The sequence below is a fragment of the Corvus brachyrhynchos genome, unplaced genomic scaffold, assembly GCF_000691975.1.
Source record: "Corvus brachyrhynchos isolate BGI_N302 unplaced genomic scaffold, ASM69197v1 scaffold1359, whole genome shotgun sequence".
Taxonomy (NCBI): domain Eukaryota; kingdom Metazoa; phylum Chordata; class Aves; order Passeriformes; family Corvidae; genus Corvus; species Corvus brachyrhynchos.
In genome coordinates this window covers 217,024-238,404 of record NW_008240086.1, presented here as the reverse complement: position 1 = coordinate 238,404, position 21,381 = coordinate 217,024, and the positions used below count along the sequence as shown (strand labels likewise).

General features: G+C 42.6%; 1 protein-coding gene across 1 annotated transcript in view; it reads left to right on the top strand.

Moving 5' to 3' along the window:
* GCN1 (GCN1, eIF2 alpha kinase activator homolog) overlaps window positions 1-21,381 on the top strand; it is a gene marked incomplete at its 5' end in the record, with an annotated part of 37,012 nt that overhangs the window by 5,613 nt on the left and 10,018 nt on the right. The window contains 33 exons of the mRNA XM_008641644.2: window positions 582-755; window positions 1,684-1,836; window positions 2,591-2,683; window positions 3,311-3,386; window positions 3,559-3,718; window positions 4,378-4,567; window positions 4,681-4,805; window positions 5,104-5,282; window positions 5,452-5,545; window positions 6,026-6,139; window positions 6,321-6,519; window positions 6,983-7,138; window positions 9,625-9,806; window positions 10,067-10,147; window positions 10,609-10,752; window positions 11,436-11,563; window positions 11,745-11,934; window positions 12,341-12,411; window positions 13,137-13,302; window positions 14,250-14,444; window positions 14,621-14,867; window positions 15,356-15,477; window positions 15,787-15,901; window positions 16,357-16,536; window positions 16,880-17,100; window positions 17,789-17,857; window positions 17,977-18,115; window positions 18,224-18,420; window positions 18,766-18,908; window positions 19,678-19,795; window positions 19,975-20,190; window positions 20,520-20,684; window positions 21,017-21,198. Coding sequence (XP_008639866.1) covers window positions 582-755; window positions 1,684-1,836; window positions 2,591-2,683; window positions 3,311-3,386; window positions 3,559-3,718; window positions 4,378-4,567; window positions 4,681-4,805; window positions 5,104-5,282; window positions 5,452-5,545; window positions 6,026-6,139; window positions 6,321-6,519; window positions 6,983-7,138; window positions 9,625-9,806; window positions 10,067-10,147; window positions 10,609-10,752; window positions 11,436-11,563; window positions 11,745-11,934; window positions 12,341-12,411; window positions 13,137-13,302; window positions 14,250-14,444; window positions 14,621-14,867; window positions 15,356-15,477; window positions 15,787-15,901; window positions 16,357-16,536; window positions 16,880-17,100; window positions 17,789-17,857; window positions 17,977-18,115; window positions 18,224-18,420; window positions 18,766-18,908; window positions 19,678-19,795; window positions 19,975-20,190; window positions 20,520-20,684; window positions 21,017-21,198 — 4,984 coding nt within the window. The remainder of the gene's footprint in view (window positions 1-581; window positions 756-1,683; window positions 1,837-2,590; window positions 2,684-3,310; window positions 3,387-3,558; window positions 3,719-4,377; window positions 4,568-4,680; window positions 4,806-5,103; window positions 5,283-5,451; window positions 5,546-6,025; window positions 6,140-6,320; window positions 6,520-6,982; window positions 7,139-9,624; window positions 9,807-10,066; window positions 10,148-10,608; window positions 10,753-11,435; window positions 11,564-11,744; window positions 11,935-12,340; window positions 12,412-13,136; window positions 13,303-14,249; window positions 14,445-14,620; window positions 14,868-15,355; window positions 15,478-15,786; window positions 15,902-16,356; window positions 16,537-16,879; window positions 17,101-17,788; window positions 17,858-17,976; window positions 18,116-18,223; window positions 18,421-18,765; window positions 18,909-19,677; window positions 19,796-19,974; window positions 20,191-20,519; window positions 20,685-21,016; window positions 21,199-21,381) is intronic.

Below are 21,381 nucleotides of genomic sequence, written 5' to 3'. Positions count from 1 at the left end.
TTTTCACATGGCTTTTCCAGATAAATCTGGATTCTTGCCTGCTGTGTTACAGAATCTGTTGCCCTGTTTTCATGAGCCACTCCATGGAGACAGTGCTGTGCCTGTTAGAAGCACGTGTTTATTAGTGCAGTAAATATTACTGTATCCTGCAGCCGTAGGGAGGAGGAGAGAAGATCCAACAAGCAGGAATTGTGCAGCAAGATTGATTTACTTAATTATTTTACAAACTCTTTCATAGACTTTTTCTTTGTAGTCTAATTGGACAAAGGATCAGCCACCCCTTGGGGGTGATTGGCTAAAATCCTAAAACATCCATTGTCAAAATATTTTTTGACTGTACTATAAACAAGGCTTTTGCAAGGTCGCAGGTGTTCATTGTTTATAGAACTCTGCTACTATCTTCTGTGAGAGAGAAAAGTCTCTCACAGACTTAGAAAATAGCGAGAAAAATTCTTGCTAGCAGCATTTTTGTATCCACATGTGTTCTTTTCCTGCATCCTGATGTTGTTACCTGCTTTCTGTTTCATGTTCTGTGCTTTCTGCAATTGCTGAACTGATGTGAGCTCTCTGTTTCTTTGCAGTCCATGAGGGCACATTGGTTCATGCAGTCTCTGTCCTGGCTCTTTGGTGTGTTCGGTTCACCACAGAAGTTCCTAAAAAGCTGGTAGAATGGCTGAAGAAAGCCTTCAGCCTTAAAACCTCGACTTCAGCGGTGAGACATGCCTACCTGCAGTGCATGCTAGCCTCCTTCAAAGGTAAAACTGGGGGCTGTTAATAACTCTTGGCCATGGGGCTTAGGAGGAGAGTTATCAAACTTTGTACTTCCTGACATAGAGAGCTGTGTGGATTAGGAAAGATTTTGTAAGGCAATGTCTGTTTACTGACCACCTTCAGATTTCTCCTTAAACTCTCTTTTGCCTTCAAGTTTATAAAGATGGTTTGTTTCCATGTATAACTAAAATCACTGTCCGTCATGCTGTCTTTCATATATCTCAAAGTAATATTTGATTGCTTTATTTTTGTCTTACACCTAAATTGTAAGGTACACCTAAATTCTAGCTCAGGAGCCATACTTTTGTTTTATATAGCACCCAGCACAGTGGGATCTTGGTCTCTGGCTTTGACTCCTGGAAACTTAAAAAAAAAAGTAAAAATTACTGTGTTTGAAATGAAGAACTCGAGAAATTATTCTCTTTTGGTGATCCTCTAGTGATTTACATCTGTTGGTCCTGCTCCCTTTCACTGCAGCATTTCATCCTCATTTAGACCTCTGGGATTCCTTAACCTCTGAATGTTTGAAATGAAACAGATGGTCATGGCTTGCCAGGAATTTGCTTTCTCCCTCTTAGGGAAATATTAATCTTTGAAGTCAGACTTCCTGTGATTCGAAGTAATTCCTTTAATGTAACTGAATTAGCATTTTCTTTTGCATCCTGTGAACAGAACCTCAGTATACTGAGATGGCACTTTTCTGTCTGTGAAGAAAGGACTGAAGTGGTTGCCATTGAGCTTTTCATAATTGCAGTTTAATGATAGTGATTGGCAAATACTCTGGAGATTCAGAGTCTTCCCAGTGTGTGTCTGATTCCTTTCCTTGTCTTATGGCAGCAGAAAAACCATTTATACCTGGGTTGTAAAGTGAGGACTGTGTTGTTTTGTAACATGTCTCTTTTGTCCCCTCAGGTGACACATTATTGCAGGGAACGGACTTGCTACCGATGCTGATCCAGACAGTAGAAAAAGCAGCATCTCAAAGTACTCAGGTTCCCATGGTAACTGAAGGAGTTGCTGCAGCTTTGTTGATCTGCAGGATGTCTGTAATAGAGGGACAAACTGGTAAGGTCACAAAACAGGTGGCAGAATCCAATATAAACAGGTTCTGAGGGTTAACACTCCTTGACGTTGTGCAGGAAATACTATTTCTTAATCTGTGTAAAGTTTCTACATAGAGAATTATTGGTCTTCTATAAACCAGGGAAAGATTAACTTCCATCTCTCTCATTTATGTGAGTGAAGAATTCTTACTCTTCCATGGCTTTGCAAATTCCAGCTTCCATTCACATAGGGCAATATTCCTCTTTATTCTGACAGGAGCTGTTCACCCTGACCTTTCATGGTAGGATTTGACTGATGCATCGGAAGTATTACTTGATTGTTATTTGGGTAGTGTTTTTACAAACCTTTGGAAAGCATAGGGACTGGAATTCTGCCTCCCATTAGAGGATATTACAAGAGCTCTCTGGGTTCATTCATCTGTTCATCCATCAGGTGTGTTCTATCAAAAGCAACACACCCACTTCCCTCCTTTTCTTCACTTGTAGGAAGGTTTGTCCTATTAAAGATTAAGGTGAATCAGACTTTACATTTCACATGTGTAAGTCAGAGAAAGGTGTTTTTGTCAGCTGGTGTTTTTTGGGCATGTTTATAGTTCTGAATGAGAGAAATGAGAGGCTTTAGAATTGAAGACAAGTAAGGCTAGAAGTAATTTGAGGGATTTCAGGAGAGAGAATTCTACTGTATTTTGTGTGCACTGATGAGTTCTGACTTCTTTTGAAACATCCTTGATGGATATCTGTTCTTTTCCTGTCAGAGTCTAAGCTGAGTGGTTTCTGGCAGCTGATTTTGGATGAGAAAAAACAAATTTTTACATCTGAGAAGTTTTTGCAGTCTGCATCAGAGGAAGGTAAATTGGCAGTTACTGTATATCCAGTTACTGTTTAACTGTTTCTTAGTACTTGACAAGAGCTAATGTTGTTAGCCTTGTTCTGTGATCCTTGGAGGATACAGTTTCAGATTAAAATGAGCTCTGTACTCTTCAGAAGTACATCTAGACTAGTTGTAGTCTAAGCTTGAAAATGAATTATTTCTTGATGAGCCTGAGTTATGACTCATTTATCATTCCAAATGATAAACAAATGGAAGGGCCTTGTGACAGCTGACACTCAGTACCCATTTCATTGCCACTGAAGCTGTTTTGGCAGGGCTCAGGAATTAACAGAACTGAAGCACTGAGCATGGTGTTTATAATTTGCTTTGCTCTGTCAACTTAGACCAAAGTAGGTCACACACAATGGTCAGGAAAATTGTCCTGGGATCCAGCTAAAAACATTTCAATTAAGTCATGGTTCAGTTCCCAGTCTTGGCAGATCTGAGTTGGATTTGTCTCCAGCTTCAATGAGAAGATCATGTAGAGGCTCAGCTTGGGGAGCTATTTTAATGTGTCCTGATTGCTGTTCATTTGTTTTCAGGTAAAAAAATCTGTTTCCTTATGAAGTCTCATGCTGTTTTAAATATTTGTCTTTTCCCCCAGCCATGTGTACAGTGCTGCAGCTGACAGAGCGCCTGCTCTTGGATCATGCACAGCGGCTGCCTGAAAGCAAAGTTCAGTACGTAGAGTGCACTTGCTGTCCGTGATCCGTGTCTGACTTCAGAGTGCTGCTGTGGGCACTGGGTGGGTGGGCTTGGGGCTTAGCACAGAGTGTTGAACTCTTGGTGCCTTTGTGTCCACTTGGTTGCAGAGCTGCCTCCCTGGCTAACCCTGTGTATCTCTGTTAGCAGGCAGTACCACCGTGCCCTGGTGGCTGTGCTGCTGAGCCGGACCTGGCACGTCCGCAGACAGGCCCATCAAACAGTTAAGAAGCTCTTGTCCTCTCTTGGAGGGTACAAGCTGGCCTATGGGCTCTTGGAGGAGCTCAAAGTGGTTCTCAGTTCTCATAAGGTGAGTAGCCAGCAAGTCTCTGCTCAGACAGATGTTTGAGTGCTGCCAGTCACCTCCCTGCCCTGGGTTTGCTGTTAGCATTGATGTACAGGATTACATCCTGATGTACAGGATTACATGTTAGCCTGAACAGGATTCAGCTCCAGATGATCTCCTGGAATGCCCCTTTATACTGGATTACTGCATATTACAGCATGAATGTCTGGAGTGTGCCTAGTCTTCCCTATATATGTAGGAAAGACATATTCAAAATGTTTTGGGTCGGAAGCTGTATTTTTCCATGTATTTTTATTATTTTAATGCAGATTTAACCTCTGCTATGCTTCATTCCTTTCTTTGTATCTTGGTTCTTTGGCCCTGGATTATAGACTGCAGAAGTTGGGCATACTTCCCAGCCAGCTGGCTCGACCTTTTCCAAAGTCTTTGCCAGAAGTGATCATTTTAGTTTTATCCCAGCTTGCCAAATCCAGTATAGTCCTCTATTCTTAATCTTTTTGTCACTGTCATCCCTGTGCTTTGGTTTTGTTGTTATCCTGTATCCCCTTCTTTCCTTTGAAAACTTCAGGTTTTTGATACTGACAGGGATTGTTGGCATTGTCTGGTTTTACTGTGGGAAAAGTGTGCTCAGGTCTCAGGAAGGTTTGGTGTTGTCCATTCAGATTCTGCCTCATGAGGTCCTGGTGACAGAGGTGGGAGAGCTGTCAGAGCTGGGAAGGACATACATTCCCCCTCGTGTGCTACATGAGGCCCTCTGTGTCATCTCCAGTGTGGCAGGGCTTGACGTGGACTCCTTTGAGCCAGAGAAGCTGGCCCTGGAGATCCTGCTGGTGAGCCATCATCCATCTGTAGGTAAGTGCAGGGATAAGATTCTCATGGCCAATGTATGACTTTTTATTGTACTTTTTTGTTTTGTTGTGCCAGCGACCTGCTTCATGTTTATTATGCTCACTTCTTCTTGCTAGTGGCAGTGCAGCCAGGACTTTGGCCAGCCCTCCTCATCAAGATGAAGATAGATCCTAAAGACTTCATTAACAAGCACCTGAATGACATCTTACCCAGGATCACCACCTACACTCTGGAGAACCAGGTGATAAACTGCTTTCCTTGTGTTAGTTTTGGGAGATACCTTCGAGGAGTTCAGTACTAACTGGTCTAAAAGGTGGGGAAGAGGGAGGTTAAATGAGAATGTCTCTGGTGAAAAGGAGCTGGGACTCAAGAGGGAAAGAACGTACCAGCAACTGAGTAAAATTTTAGATAAGATTCAAATATCCACTGAACAATGAATTGGGGATTAGAATGTAATGGGGGCTGCCTCAGCAGGACATACTTCTTGGAAACAATTTTAAGGAATACTGATTATGTTTTTTCCTTCATTTTACTGACAGTCATCTATGAATGCAGTGGGATCTCTCTCTCTGCTTTCACCTGGTAGAGTGCTCCCACAGCTCATCAGCACTGTCTCAGCATCAATGGAGAACCCAGCTCTGTGCCAGGTTACTCGAGAGGAATTTGCCATCATGAAGACACCCGAGGGAGAACTGTATGACAAATCTATAATACAGAGGTAAGTCTTCATAATTTCTTTGTGCACCTGGGGATTGATCACTGCTGGTATTCTTGCCAGTGGGTGACTAGGTATGTCAGATGGTCTTTCTGTACAGAAGTTCCTGGATTTTTATGCCTGGTCCTTAGTCCAGAGCGGTGCTGATTCTTTCTCTACTTTTCCTTCTTAGTGCTCAACAGGATAGTATGAAAAAGGCTAACATGAAGAGGGAGAACAAAGCTTATTCCTTCAAGGAACAAATTATTGAGCTGGAGCTGAAGGAGGTAAGTTGATGGAAAAAGGAATGGCAGGCTGCTCACAATCTTCACTGCAAGTCGTGTGTTGTTCTATGGTTTCTGGCATATGTGTGTGTGCTGGTGGGAAAGATTCTCTGAACTACTTGGAATTCTGCTATCTGTATGTATCCCATTTTTAAAATAAAGGTTGCCTTCTCTTTGCTCTGGGGAGGGTGACATATCATCCACTGTAAATGAACTGGACGGCACTTTTTAATGATAGCACATAATTTGTGACCAATGCAGAGAAACTTATGTTATGCTGCTAAAGGGACACTAAAGTGTTGTTAATTAACCTTCTGATTTTCATTTTGTGTCTTTACTCAAGAGGGATATACTTGGAAGGATATTTTGGTACTGTTTTAAAAGTAAATTGCAAAAAACCCCAACGTTTCCAACTTGCTTCTCTGTCTGAAGGGATGGTGTTTGTAGCTCCCAGATAATAATGTCCATGGCTCTCTATTGCAGGAGATAAAGAAGAAGAAGGGAATAAAGGATGAGGTGCAGCTGACAAGCAAGCAGAAGGAGCTGATGCACGCACAGCTGGAAAGGGAGGCTCAGATAAGGAAACGGCTGAAGGAGGTAAGTTTTGGTTGTATTTTTTGGTCCTCTGCAGGCACCATGACCCAAATCACTTTGAAAGAGGGAAAATGGTCTAGCAATCACCTATTTGTTTCTGTTACTAGAAATGAGATTTAACAACTCTATTTTTTTCCCAGTGGACTTTTTTTTATGGTAATCTCTTGAATTGTTTCTCTTACAGCTTGATAATGAGCTGGAAACAGCTCTAGGACTCCTGGACACTGTTATAAAGAAAAAGCCTCCCGGTCTCACTCAGTACATCCCTAGTCTCATCAGTTCCTTCTTGCCACTTTTTCGATCTCCTTTGGCTGCTCCAAGGATTAAGAAGCCTTTTCTTTCCTTAGCTTCCTGTGTCATGCCTGCTCAACTGAAAACCTTTGGTGAATATTTGCAGTTGCTCTTTAAGGGCAGGGTGTGTCATTTTGATGGTGGTGAAAATTATTGCTCTTACAAACTGTGGATCATGACCATGTACCACAGAAAGTCAAGAGGAAAAACCATCTGGAACAGTGCTTAGGGAGATGACTAAGAGATCCTACTGCTGGATGGGACTGGGACCAAAGACAACGACTTGTCTGGTCAACGACCAGCTCTGAGGAGCAGCTGCTCATTGTGGGAACATCTTCCCTGTGTGGAGTTTGGAGGGTGTGAGTGTAACTCACACATGTGAAGAAATCTGTCCCCTGATAGCCCTGGGCTGGGCTTGCTGCTCTGAGCCTCTTTGCAGCCTGGGCTCTTGCCCAGAGCTTTGTTACATTTCTTGGGCCTGTGTTCCTGGGGGTTTTTCTCTCGAGAAATCTTTGGATTTAGCCCTCTCATGGATTCTTTATTTTTCCATTCCAGGTACTTTAGTAAGCCATGTGACCTTGCGCCTGATGAAACCAGAGTGTGAGTTAGATGAATCCTGGTGTCAGGAGGAGCTGCCTGTTGCTCTGAACAGGGTGGTCAGTTTGCTGCATGCCCACACCATTCCCAGCCGAACAAGCAAGGGAGAGCCGGGTATGAAGTATGGTAGATCCTGCTGACACTGCCCCCACTTCCAATAACTATGAACTGGTTTAGTTTTCACAGTTTGTATTTTATTTTGCAAGCAAAACTTCACTTTTTCTATTTTAATTGGATAACTCTTCATAGATAATGAAAAACTTCAAGGTTTTTTTGTGCTGGTAGTAGTAGGAGTGTTACAACTATAGTTAAGTATAGAAATGAAATAACAGTATTTTTTCTTAAAATGGTTCATACGGAAATAATGGCACTGAGATTAAGGCTCATCTTTGCCAAGGACAGCTCCTACCTTTCAACACCACTTACCGTAAGGGATTCGGTGAGACTAAGTGAAAAGACAAAATAATTGCATGTTATCTGTGATCACACCAGTGAAGTGCCCATGGCCTCTTCTTGTTTGCTGTGTAGTGCTGCAGTTCATGAATATTTTATTCTGGCATGATTGTAGAAAGAGCAGTTCTTTCCACTCTGTAACATGAAGGCAAGAACCAATATTATTACAGTGCAAGGATATGATTTGAGTTAAAGTAAACCTTTCTTCTTGTGTTTTTTTTTAAATCTTATTTCACGGATTAGTTTTAATTTAGGTCACTTCCAGAATCTTCTTCACAGTGGGGTGCACAAGTACTTGTGCCACTCCACTGAAGGTAATAGTACAGAAGAGGAGGGTTGATGTGTGTCCTTTGGGGGCTGGGATGGCTTTGGCTGTCTCAGGGTGTACTCTAGGGACAGAGGTGGTTCACTTCACCCAGGCTTTGGAGCTGTTCATCATGCAACCCAATCAAAAGCTGCTGTGGTAGATGGTGTATATTTTTAAGGGAAATGTGGGATTCTGTTTGGTCTCTTAGCCCCATAGTTCAGTTCTCTTGCTGTTCATCTGCCAGTCAGATGTGCAGTGGTGTGACTGTGGCACGTGTCACTGTCACAGCTGACAAGTGGCAATTGACCATGTTGAGCACCGCTTCAGTGCTGAACATCTCAGTGATAATTTGGTGTCTCCACTGTGCAATTGATTGCCATAGTAAGTGCAAGTTCATTAACATTTGAATCCTTTTTCAGGCTTATTTCCAGAATGTAGTGGAAGTATTTTCAGTCCTCCAAGATTTCCTATATTGCTTAATTAAATTAATATCTTACTATTTTTTTCCACTTTTGCAAGAGAAGGACAGTAGTTTCCAGAGTACTTTATTGGACAAGTCGTATTATATTCTCAAAGGATTTTTCCTCATTTTCAAAGTTCTTTGGAATGTAGTTGTGCGATATGATTTAGTAGAGGTTAATTTCTTAGGTAACTATGAGACCTAAGAGAGACCATACCTCCTTGTAATGTGGATGATAGAATTTATCATTCATTGCTGAAATGCCAAGATAGATCTTATAATCTTTCTCATATTGGTCAATACCAGCTACTGTGTAAATAGAACATTTATCTTCTCAAATAAAGCTTTCTTCCTCCTTCTGGGTATAGAGGGACAGTGGTTTAAGGCTAAAAATATCTGGCCAATAATTAAAAAAGAAAAAAAAGTGTAAAAGCAAACAGATACTGAGCAAACAGAGAAAAATCGCGCATCAGAGATAGAGAGGGTTTTACCGAAGCTGTTCATGTTAAATAGGAGCTCAGAATGTGTTTGAGATTTAATATTTCTCTCTTAAAGTACTTTTGCAGTATTTTTGCCCTACATAAGCTGACTAATACTGCAGTATTGTATCTGCAGTGCTCTTCATTTACATTTAGAAATTTAAACTTGGGCATTCTCTGTCAGCACAGACAGGGTATAGAAAAGAAATGTTTTCCCTAGACATCTGATATTTGAATATTAACTGGACTAATGGAAGGACTGGAAGGAGCATTTGTTATATGCTATAGACAAGGCCCTGTAAAAAGGAAGGAGAAAAATCTTTTGACAATGGGAATCCAAAAGCTTTAATTCTTCAAGGAGCGGAGGGGAGTTGAAGCTTGCACCAGATTTAAAAGGACTTAATTCTCAAGGATCCAGCCGAAGACTGGAATGACAGGTTAGCTAGGTTGGTAGGAAGTGTTTAAAGGAAATGTGGCTGGCAAACAGGGCCTTGCTTTGGGACAAATGAACTTTATAAGTGACTGTCTAATCCATTGAATTGTTTCAATTCCATTTACAGTATGTATTTCTGTACTCTTGAGGCATTGGTAGTAATTTGGAATCCTAATGTGACTTTTAACTGAAGCCAGGTAGAATCACAGAATCATTTAGGTTGGCAAACCCTTAAGATCATCAAGTCCTACCCTTAACACTGAAATGCCAAAAGTCACTGTCAGAGCTACACTGTTGCTGCTGTGAAGTGGCAAATACTTAGGTTTACTCAGCATGTTTGTGCATGAGGCTGAAGCTTGGCCATATCTATTATGAGCTACTCAGGTGTACATTTTATACCAGTAACTATTATAAACCAAGTCATGGGAAGGTCAGCTGTGTTCACAGGATGGTTTTTCCTTTTCGCAGGTGCTGGCCCATTATCAGCTCCAGCATTTTCCTTAGTCTTTCCTCTGCTGAAGATGGTTATGATTGAGACACCGCATAACAGTGAAGACAAGGAGGAGTTCCTGGTCAAGATTCTGCAGATCCTTACAGTCCATGCTCAGTTGAGATCATCAGCAAATGGCCAGTCTTTGTTGGTGGATGAGGTGAGAGCTGTGGGGTCAGATGATCTCCTTCAGATGAGCCATGTGATAAAACAGAATCTGATGTGTAAACTGGACAAAGCAGATAAATTCCCCAAGTTAGAGTTAACAGTATAGGCTTGTTTTCTGTCATGGATTTTGGTACCTGTCCAGCCCTGGCTTTTGACTGGGATTTTATAAGGAGTGTCATACACAGGCAAGGCACTTTGGAATCACAAGATAAAAGACTTTTCCCCCCACCTTTTCTCCCCTCAACCTTTCAGAATGGCCCAGAGTTGCTGCCCCGCAGGGACATGCTGGTTCTGCTGACCCAGGTGATAGGAACGGGTTCTCCACGGTTGCAGGTGAGTGCTCAGCTTCATAACCACAGTCAGGATTCTCCCTTTCATCACCATCTAAATGAGGGAAATGTACCAATTGGTTTAAGTCTCTGACGTTAGTGGTTGATACATTGCCAATGTTCTTTTGTGTTTATGGTATTCTTGGAATAAAATATCTGCATCTTTTTTTCTGTGGGTTTTATTGCACCAAATATATTCTTCAGTCTTCCAGAGGTGACATTTTTTTCTTTCTTTAAGGCCTTGCTCTGCCAAATAAGTTCAGTAGTCTCTCCCCTGAGTGTTTGTTCTAAGGGATGAGGTGGCAGACAGGTCAGTAATAAAAAGCAAAGAGTTGGACTGAACTTGTCACTTCTTGGTTTTGTCGCTTCTTTGGGAATTTCTTCTGCTGTAATAGCACTCAGCGCTTGCTCTGACAGCAGTTCAAGGTGTAGTAGAATCTCTCACACTTGCTCATGGTGTTGTAGGTGTTGGCCTCAGAGGCACTGACCGTGCTGTGCATGAGCAGCAGCGGTGAGGATGGCTGTGCCTACGCTGAGCAGGAGGAGATCGATGTGCTCCTGCAGGCCCTCCAGTCTCCTTCCATGAATGTTCGAGATGCAGCTCTCAGGGTAGGTGGGAATCATTCGGGGTGACACCGAATTCCTTAAGTTTCTGGGAGGTGAATCTTCTCTAACACTGATGCAGACAGGCTTCAGCTGTGATGCCATGCTTTGGGCAGTGTGTCAGAGACAGTCTGAGCAACTAATGCTCCAAGTCATACTCTTTGTGCCAGATTTATCTGCAAAAAGGAGTACTCTGGGTTTATCCACACCTTTGTTTCCTTAAAAGACATATAATTAGGACTACTTAACACCTTCTGTTTACAACTGGATAGAGCTTAGTCTTAAAGAGAGAGGCTGTCAGAAAACTCCTGTCTGTACTAGGCCTTGTTATTGGAAAGCTTCAGGCTTAGTCAATTCTGAGAACATAGAAAGAAAAGCCTCCAGGGTGCTTGGTGTTCTTTGCCATGAAACAAGTTCCAGTTTAGCTCACCTGAGCTGTCTTGTCTGTACTTAGACTGTAGTCACCAGAGCCTCTCTGCAGCCTGCCTGTGGAGCACTATTCTTGAGTTTCACCATCTCACCTACTAGCAGTAGGAAGTCCTTGACCACCATGGGCAGTATAAGGCATAAGTAAACATGAATTTTGACACAACCACTGAGTTCTTGACTTGCCAAAAGTTTTAAGTGTTTTAATGCATCTGTTTCTAAAAGTCAGATCCTTGCACTGATTTTCCTGTTACCTAATTCAGGGACTGATGGAGCTACAAATGGTTCTACCAACCCCAGACAGTGATGAGAATAATGGACTGAACCTGTTGCGTCGCCTTTGGGTAGTAAAGTTTGACGTTGAAGATGAGATTCAGGAGCTGGCAGAGAGGTAAGGGTTCTTCTTTGTTGATTGGGTTTTAGGGGGACCTTTTCTCTGCCCATGGCATGGAGCTGCACTCAGGGGCTTTGCCTCCACAGCTGGAGAGCAGCTGTAGGTCACTCCAGTAGTACATAATAGCAGTGGCTTCTTTGCTGAAGGGTGACCCATCACCTCTGTGTGTGTGCTGCAGGCTGTGGGAGTCCATGGGTCTGGAGCTGCAGCCTGACCTCTGTTCCCTGCTGATCAAAGATGTTATCTACCATGAAGAGGCAGTTCGACAAGCAGGGGCTGAAGCTCTTTCCAGAGCTGTAGCTCAGTACCGAAAGCAAGCAGCAGAGGTCATGAGCAAGCTGACAGAGATTTACCAGGAGAAGCTCTATGTAAGTACTCTTGCCCTGTGGGTGACAGGCCTGAGCTGATGCTTTATTTTCTGTTAGTCACTTTTCCTTTTGTCTGTCCTGAAGATGTGCATTGAATCCACTGTTGCTATGTTTGAGCTTAGCACAGACTTCAGTGTCTTGAACTTCATGTTATCAGCCACTAATGGCACCATTGTACAGGTGGGAGGGGCACCTTAGATGATACAGAAAGGCTGTGGTAGGGCAGTGTCAGTTTAAGTAATTTTGACCCCAAACTTGCTTTCTGCTTATTTTTTTACCTTGCTCTTCTGCTAGTGGTATCATAAGTCTGTGCAGTATTATCAAATGGCATTGCAGGTATGATTGACAGATTCTCTGTGTGCCTATCCTTGAAAAGGTATTTCAATGAAATCTTTTCTCCTTCCAGAGGCCACCTCCAGTTTTGGATGCTTTGGGACGAGTGATATCTGAATCACCACCTGACCAGTGGGAAGCACGGTATAGTCATGTTCAGATTAATCTCATCACTTCCTGTGCATCCAAATGACATGTTTTTGATTTTTATTTGGAAGGACATATTACATGCAATTGTATTGACTTGCTATTTTCATGTGTCCTTCTGGTAGATAATATTTGTGCCCCTCAAGCAAACTGGGGGCAGGCAGAACTCCAGCAAAATATTGGATGATGTCATCTCTATGTCCTGATAAAAACAGGCTGTCTGATTTTTGTCTTAGCTTACTGTGTTCCCACCTCTGTATGGGCCATTGATTGTTTCAAGAGCAGCAGTGCAAGTCTTAATGAACTGGCCAAATTCCAGTTTGGATAATTACTTTTTGTTTACTTCTATGTTCTGTACAGGTGTAATTGGAGATCATCTTGTTTGCTACTTGTCTTCAGATAATCTATCCTTTAATGCCGATGTACCTTGTTGTAAAGCTGCTGCATTTCAGCAGTAGTTGAAATATGATCCTGATGTCTAACTTGGCTCAAGTATCCCTAGTGATTAATTGAGATAAAAGCTATTACATGGCTGAGGGATCGTTGTCCTTGCATGGGGGACTGTGGCATGGGGTTATATAATGAAATGCACAGAGGTTGGACACTGAGGCTTTTTGTTTCCATAATGGTTCTTGCTCTCAGTTGCTGCTGATAGCAAATGGGATTGTGAGCTCTCAATTCTGTGAGAAGTCAGTAAGCTCACAGGCTCACCTTCTTCACAGGTGTGGCATAGCACTGGCCCTTAACAAGCTCTCAGAGCATCTGGACAGTTCTCAGGTGAAGCCCCTCTTCCAGTTTTTTGTGCCGGATGCTCTGAATGATCGCAGTCCTGAGGTCAGGAAGTGCATGTTGGATGCAGCTCTTTCAACACTCAACACTCATGGCAAAGTAAGTCTGAACGTTTTTCTCTCTAGCAGTGGAAAAAAGATGTAATGGATATGTAGATACTGTGTTGGAGCCCATAGATTTTTTTTTTTTTTTAATAAATTTCTTTGAGGTTGCTGTTGCTTGTAACAGCTGAAGACTTTCATTTAGGAATTTTTGTGTTCAGAGTTGTTCTTTTAGTGTCTAGTGTTGACTAGGTGTGGTTCATCCCTGTCATTGCTATAAAAAAGTAATATCCCTGAATCAACTGGAGTTAAAATGTTATAAAACTAGAGTAATAAAAGTAAAATCAGACCATAGATCTTTTAATCCTGCGAAGATGAGAATTCCTTTTCAGGCTTCATGCAAAGCAAAACATGAAACCTTGCTGATGGTTGGCTTCATTAAACTGAAGACATCAAAGGAATTGAGGACCATCCTTCTCCCTGCCAGCCCTTCCCCAGCAGTGTCAGATGGGGAAGGGTGTGCAGGGTGTGAATTGCTCAGCTTCTGATTTCCTCATGTGTGCCAGTCACCTCTGGGCAGATGTCTTTATTCCTTAGTTTAGCCCAAGACAATTGGGGTATTTTCATATTATTCATTCTTTCTTTCTGTTTCTTAGAAAAACAGTGTGAAGTTTGTTTGATGTTTCTGTTCTCCCTTTGCAAATGGGGCAAGCAGAGGAGCGGGCACTGATGTTCAACTCTGGGAGCTTGCGTTGCTTCTGGCAGAACATCATGCTGGCAGGCTTGGGGATTCTAATTTTGAAGAGCTAATTTCTCTCTAGCAGGAAATATTTGTTGCCTGTCGGGATGGTACAAGGTTTTATGTGATGTGACACATGAAATGAACTGTAAATACAGTGTGATTGTTCAGTTGTTGGCTCAGAGAAGAACAAACAAGTCCACTGAGCATAGCAAATCTCATTCTGAGTGGTCTCTAGTGGCAAGTTCTGTGGTTTTGTTTTTCAGGACAATGTTAACTCTCTCTTGCCAGTGTTCGAAGAATTCTTGAAAAATGCTCCTAATGATGCCAGTTATGATGCTGTCAGGCAAAGCGTGGTCATTCTTATGGGGTCACTGGCAAAACATCTGGACAAGAGTGACCCTAAAGTGAAACCAATTGTTGGCAAACTGATAGCAGCTTTGTCCACCCCATCTCAGCAGGTAGGTGCCTTTGGGAGGAGTTGTCAGGTTCCACACAGAGGCAGGTTAACACCAGGATACTGTTAGGGATGGCAGAGAGATGAAAAATGGTGACAGAAAGGTTTCATTTGGGGTGCATTCTAGGGGGAATTTGTGTTAGTAATGACTATTTTGTGATCTGGTGGATTGTTTTACAGGTTCAAGAGTCAGTGGCAAGCTGTTTACCGCCTCTGGTGCCTGCAATTAAAGAGGATGCGGGAGGAATGATCCAGAAGCTGATGCAGCTGCTGTTGGAGTCTGATAAGTATGCTGAGCGCAAAGGTGCAGCCTATGGGCTGGCTGGCCTGGTGAAAGGCCTGGGCATCCTCTCTCTCAAGCAGCAGGAGATGATGACCACACTGACTGATGCTATCCAGGACAAGAAGAACTTCCGCCGGCGGGAGGGTAAGGGACAGGAGCTTTTCCCTCCAGATACTTAGCATTTCTCTTGAACCTACTAGCATTGTCATCAGGTGATGAGGATCTCCATCAGGAGATTCCTGCACCCCTGTGTTTGGTTTAGCTACATTTATTTTACTAAAGTTTGGCAAGAAAGAAATGGGAAGTGGCTCTTGTGAGGTCATTGGTTGTGTATAGTGTCCCAAAATTGCTCAATTCAATCCTGGAAGAAGGATTTCTAGTCCTAGACCATAAGGATGTGCCCCTCTCTCCTGTTTCCGAAGGCAGGTGTTGCTGGGGGGGAGCTCCTTCTCTGAGGTCACAAATCCCCACTACAGCACAAGCCACAAGGGCAAGAAAGCAAGAGACTTTCAGCTGTGAGACTTGAGTGCTTTTGGAACAGTTATACAGATACTTGGCAAATTGTATCTTCTTTTCCCATCATCCTTAAATGAAGTTGTATTTTCCTCTGACCATCCTTTTTGGGTTTGTAGGGGCTCTGTTTGCCTTCGAGATGCTCTGCAGCATGCTCGGGAAGCTCTTTGAGCCCTATGTGGTTCATGTACTGCCTCACCTGCTGCTTTGTTTTGGAGATGGGAACCAGTACGTGCGAGAGGTAAGGTGCCTTAAATTTCTGCTATCACAGAGTGTTAAAAAACCCAGATGGAATGGATATGGATGTGAATCCTGTTTGTAATGAGGCAAGTTGAGAAGGTGACCTATCCCTTAAGAAAGCACTAATAACAATTTGATCTTCTTAGTAACTGAAAGCATATGTTTTCATTGGCCATTAATTGGGAGCTACTTAGCCAGCTGTATTGTTGTACTGAGACACTATTTACATGAAGGCTTTGTTCCCAGAGGGTCTCAGAGGAAGGAAAACAGTGTTGTGTTACAGTATGTAAGTGTTCTCTTCTCCTTGGAGGCTGCAGATGACTGTGCCAAAGCTGTAATGAGCAATCTGAGTACTCACGGAGTGAAGCTGGTTTTGCCATCGCTTCTTGCGGCACTAGAAGAGGAATCATGGAGAACTAAAGCTGGTATGGACCAATATTTGCCTGACATGATTGAGAGTAACCCACAGTTCCCTTTGCTGTCATCCCCCTTGTGTATTCCTTCATCCTTACAGATGGCCATGATGCTTTATGTTCTTGTAAGGAACTGTGGATCTTTCACAGCTTTTTACAGCTGAGTTCCCTGACACATTTGAATAACCTTTTTTCCCCTGGCATATTCAAGGGACAGTTTGTAACCCATCTCTGTAGTAGCACTTCAGAACATGGAATTTTGTTAACACATTCCTTTTCCCTCATACAAAAGAAAAGTATTATTTGGTGTGTTTAGGTACCATAGAGTAACTTAATGCATTTCAGCCCTTTGTGTTCTCTGACTGGTAGATTTGAGTTTGGAGTGTGATCATCATCTCATGTCAATTCTTAATACTGTGTTTTGTCTTTTCTTTTGTCTTCTTTTTCTTGGTGTGCTTTGTTCACAGGGTCAGTGGAACTGCTGGGGGCTATGGCATACTGTGCTCCCAAACAACTCTCTTCCTGTTTACCCAACATCGTGCCCAAACTCACTGAAGTGCTGACAGATTCTCATGTGAAGGTGCAGAATGCAGGGCAGCAGGCTCTCAGGCAGATTGGGTCTGTCATCAGGAATCCAGAGATCCTGGGTAAGACCTGTCTGTGCATCTCTAATGTCCTGATGTGACTGTGGTTTATAATAGCAAGGTTTAGGTTCACAGTATTTAGGATTAAATGCAAATTTGTATAGAAATGAAACTAATCCTACAGGAGTATAACATGAAGACTTAACAGCAGCTGTCTGCTTCCAGGCTTTTTAAATGTTCCTGTCCATTTTTTCAGCTGATGTTAATAGAGTTTCCCCTGTCCTTATGCTGCTTGTTGCTTGAGAAGGACCTCAAACATCTCATGAGAACACACCAGCTCATCCTGACACATGTTTTTGGTTTATGTACAAATAAAGTCTTTTCTCTCCTTTTTAAAAATATTCAGCAATTGCTCCAGTTCTGTTGGATGCTCTCACAGACCCCTCCAGGAAGACTCAGAAGTGTTTGCAGACTCTACTGGATACCAAATTTGTCCATTTCATTGATGCTCCATCCTTAGCACTGATCATGCCAATTGTTCAGAGAGCTTTTCAGGATCGTTCCACAGACACCAGGAAAATGGCTGCCCAGATCATTGGGAACATGTACTCCCTGACGGACCAGAAGGTACAGTGCTAAAAATGCTCTCTAACTGTATTCTAATAGATTACTCTGACAAGCACTAGAGAGAATTCATTTGGCTTGGGGATTTTGTTGTTAAGGTAGAAAATATTAGTATCCATGCAGCTTCTTAATTAAATGTATGTAAATGAACAGATGACAATAAAGATAGTGACAGTTCTCAGGTCCTTAAGACTGTCAGCTTTGTGCTTTGGTAATCTAGTTATTACCAGTTTATCCCCGCAAAAAGGTCTTGTAATTTTTACCATATAAAAAATGCCTTAACAAACAAAGAAGTGAAACACAGATCAGCTGCTAACAAATGGATCCAGGGATTGTTTGAAAAGTATTTGTAGGACCTGACTATAGGCTAAAGATCTGTGTTTAATTTTTGTGCTGATAATATCTACATATAAACCTTGTGTAAATGTTAAGAGTGTTGGATTTTCCTTAGATACAAACTGCTGGGTTGTGAGTGAGTGTTAAAAAGGTTTTGAGTAATCTGCACAGAACTGCTGTTTCTCGGACTTGCAGAGTAATTCACTATGCTTATCTGCAGTATTGTGAGAGCAACTAATTAAACTCTCAGGATGTTAGGGATGTTTGCTCATAATAAGGGGTGAATGTCCTTTACATGAAGGCGACTATGTTTTCTCTCATTTTGAATCTGGTTCTGACTTTTCGGGCTGTTTAGGATCTGGCTCCGTACCTACCCAGTGTGACCCCTGGACTGAAGGCCTCTCTTTTGGATCCTGTACCTGAAGTAAGTCTTTTGTACAAACACAGTTTGTCTTTCAGTGCATTAGGTTAAACATTGTCCTGATCAGTCTGGCATATCTTTTACTGGACATTTTGCAGATCTCTGTTTCTCTTGTCTGTTAGGTGCGCACAGTGTCTGCAAAGGCCCTGGGGGCCATGGTGAAAGGTATGGGAGAGTCCTGCTTTGAGGATTTGTTGCCATGGCTGATGGAGACACTGACATATGAGCAGAGCTCAGTGGATCGCTCTGGTGCTGCTCAAGGTGGGGACACCTGTGCGTGAGTGCTGAGCTCAGGTTTTCTCATATTAAATCAGATTAGCTGCTTGTTTCTTGTGTGTATCAGCTCCATTCCCTGCTTTTTTCCCCCAGGTCTGGCTGAAGTTATGGCTGGTTTGGGGGTAGAAAAGCTGGAGAAACTTATGCCAGAGATTGTAGCGACTGCCAGTAAAGTGGATATTGCTCCACATGTACGAGATGGTTATATCATGATGTTCAACTACCTGCCAATTACCTTTGGAGACAAGTTCACTCCCTATGTTGGTCCCATCATTCCTTGTATCCTTAAGGTATATAGCAAAACTGAAGGATTTTATTTATTAGAGAATAAAAAGAAGCCTCCAGAGTATTTTAAGTATTATTTTCAGTAATTGTGGGATGTGCAGAGACTTGTCCAGACTATTAGAAAAAAAGGGAATTTAAATTATAAATTATTTCTTCTACATTATGGGCTTGCTGTCTTTTATTTGTGGTCACTAGTCTTTTCTTGAAGACATCTTTGTGCATTCACAACTCTGTAGTTCATTTGCTTTTCATGGTGGAGAGAGAAAACACTGTTTTGTTTTCCTCCTGTTGCTTTTGTGTATTGTGCTGAAAGGCCCAGTTTTCAGGGCCCTTTTTGTGCCTCTGTGCAGGCCCTGGCCGACGAGAATGAGTTTGTGCGGGACACGGCGCTGCGTGCAGGGCAGCGAATCATCAGCATGTATGCAGAGACAGCCATCGCTCTGCTCCTGCCACAGCTTGAGGATGGGCTCTTTGATGACTTGTGGAGGATAAGGTAGGCAAAATCAGCTTAGCCACAAATGTTTCCCCCCATGCTTGAAAAACTGGTGTGATTCAGGCTCTATGTTGCTCCTCAAAAAAATGCAGAGACCTCCTGTGAAGCAAAAACAAGTGTTGCTTTTTGCCTGTTGATTTGAGTATGATGCCTTATAGCACTTGAGTCTGCAAAGCCCTGCCAGGCTGGGTCAGGTTTCCTACTACATGCAGAGCATTCATGCTGGATTATTAATTCTGGCAGTGACTCTGAAATGCACTTCCAAGGCAGTTGATGTTGCATTATTTAGCCCTTGTGTATTGTTTTTCATTTCTCCAAATGCTGAGCAAGTTATCGTTCTCCTGTGTATGAAAATGTGCAGTGGAGCACTCACAGCTGATAGCAGTTGCTCAAAAATTAGCTGTACTAAATGATTTGTGCCAGCTGAGTGCTGCTAAGTATTCTTACCCCAGGTGAATGTCATTTGGGTTAGACAGATGCAGGCACTGTCTTGTTCCTTTTTAGAGTCAAGGCTATTCTCAGATTCATTGCTTTGGTTTGAAAATTCTCTCAGCCCTTGCAGTTTGGAATTCACTCCTTCCCTTTCTGTTTAGCATGCTCCTTTCAGCCATGTAGGCAGATGATGTTGCACATCAGCCCATGCAGCATTTCAGTGCAGACCTAGCTGTGCCTCACATCTGGCTCCAGTCTGTAGCTGATGTCCTGTCAGAATTGGACAGGTACTGCCTGAGTGCCCTGTTCGTAACACTTGACTTGCTCCTGTTGCCAGGTTTAGCTCAGTTCAGCTCCTTGGAGATCTTCTATTCCACATCTCAGGAGTCACTGGAAAAATGACCACAGAAACTGCCTCAGAGGATGACAACTTTGGAACAGCCCAATCAAACAAGGTAAAGCTGTTCTGTTCTTGCCTGTTGTGCCTTTTTTTTTTTTTCTTTTTTTTTTTTAATTCTCCCATTTTAAATCAGCATGGACAGCCTGCTGGAAAGATATTTGGAATAATAATGTATTCTATTATTTTTATAGATTTCAGGGGCAGATAATACAATTTTGTGCTATTTCTTTCCAGGCTATCATTAACGCTCTGGGAGTGGAGAGGAGGAACAGGGTGCTGGCGGGGCTGTACATGGGCCGCTCGGACACGCAGCTGGTGGTGCGCCAGGCCTCCTTACATGTCTGGAAAATCGTTGTCTCAAACACTCCTCGCACGCTGCGGGAAATCCTGCCAACACTCTTTGGCCTTCTGCTGAAGTTCCTGGCCAGTACTTGTGCAGATAAGCGAACGGTGAGGAATTAAGTTGTGCCTTCCTGATCCTGTGGGTGACTGTAGAAGATAACTCCCGAGGAACACAGGATAATTCTTCTCTATAAGTCACGCCAAAGCTGTCATCAGTTTAACTGTTCTGAGCATGAGCATGTCTGAATTCTCTGTTTGCTGTAGGCAAGAGTGATTGTGATGACAGTAAAACTATTTTTCGATGGTTATTTGTAATACTGTTTCCATTAATACTGCTCTGTCTGCACTATGAACAGTAGCTGAACATTTGCTCGCAGTTCACCTTCTAAAGTTTTATAAAAAAGGAAAATAGTTTATTAATACATTTTTGGGGACAGGTTGCAGCACGGACATTAGGAGATCTTGTCCGAAAGTTAGGAGAGAAGATCCTTCCTGAAATCATTCCTATCCTGGAAGATGGACTGAGATCAGACAAGAGTGATGAGAGGCAAGGAGTCTGCATTGGTTTGAGCGAGATCATGAAATCAACCAGCAGAGATGCGGTGAGTTACATGTTCCAGATGAAATTCCCATTTTTCCAGGTACTGATGTTATGGTGCAGGTATTGCACTTGAGACAGAAAAATACGTTCTGTGGACTGAAGTCAGAGCTTGTAACTAACACTGAGTTGCTGCTCAGGCAAATTGTATGAATTTGTATCAGTCAGAGCCCCGCAACTACTTGTGCTGATTTATCCTGCTTTTCTTCCAATATTATTTCAAGCAAACTGCGGTTTAGTTTCAGTTGTGCAAGTTCTGCATTCTTAGCTACTTCACTGAGATACACATGTCTGTTGTGCTTTAAATGTTCTGTAATTTTACCTCTTCATCTTCAGGTACTGCTTTTCTCCGAGTCCCTGGTCCCTACAGTGAGAAAAGCACTGTGTGACCCTCTGGAAGAAGTTAGAGAGGCTGCAGCCAAAACATTTGAACAGCTGCACTCAACAATTGGCCATCAGGCTCTTGAAGACATCCTGCCCTTCTTGCTGAAGCAGCTGGTGAGCATTGCTCAGCATTAGTCAACAACCTGATTAATGATGTGGGACAAGTTTTGAATAATTAACTTAAAGAAGGAGGATTGTAGTGGCAGACCTGCCAGGGAATGGCAGCAATATTTTGTCTCCTCCTGGAGTCATCCTAGCCAGTGGTAGGGAAGATCTTGTGGCTAAAGCATAGGCCTAAGGATTGCTGTACCTAGCTC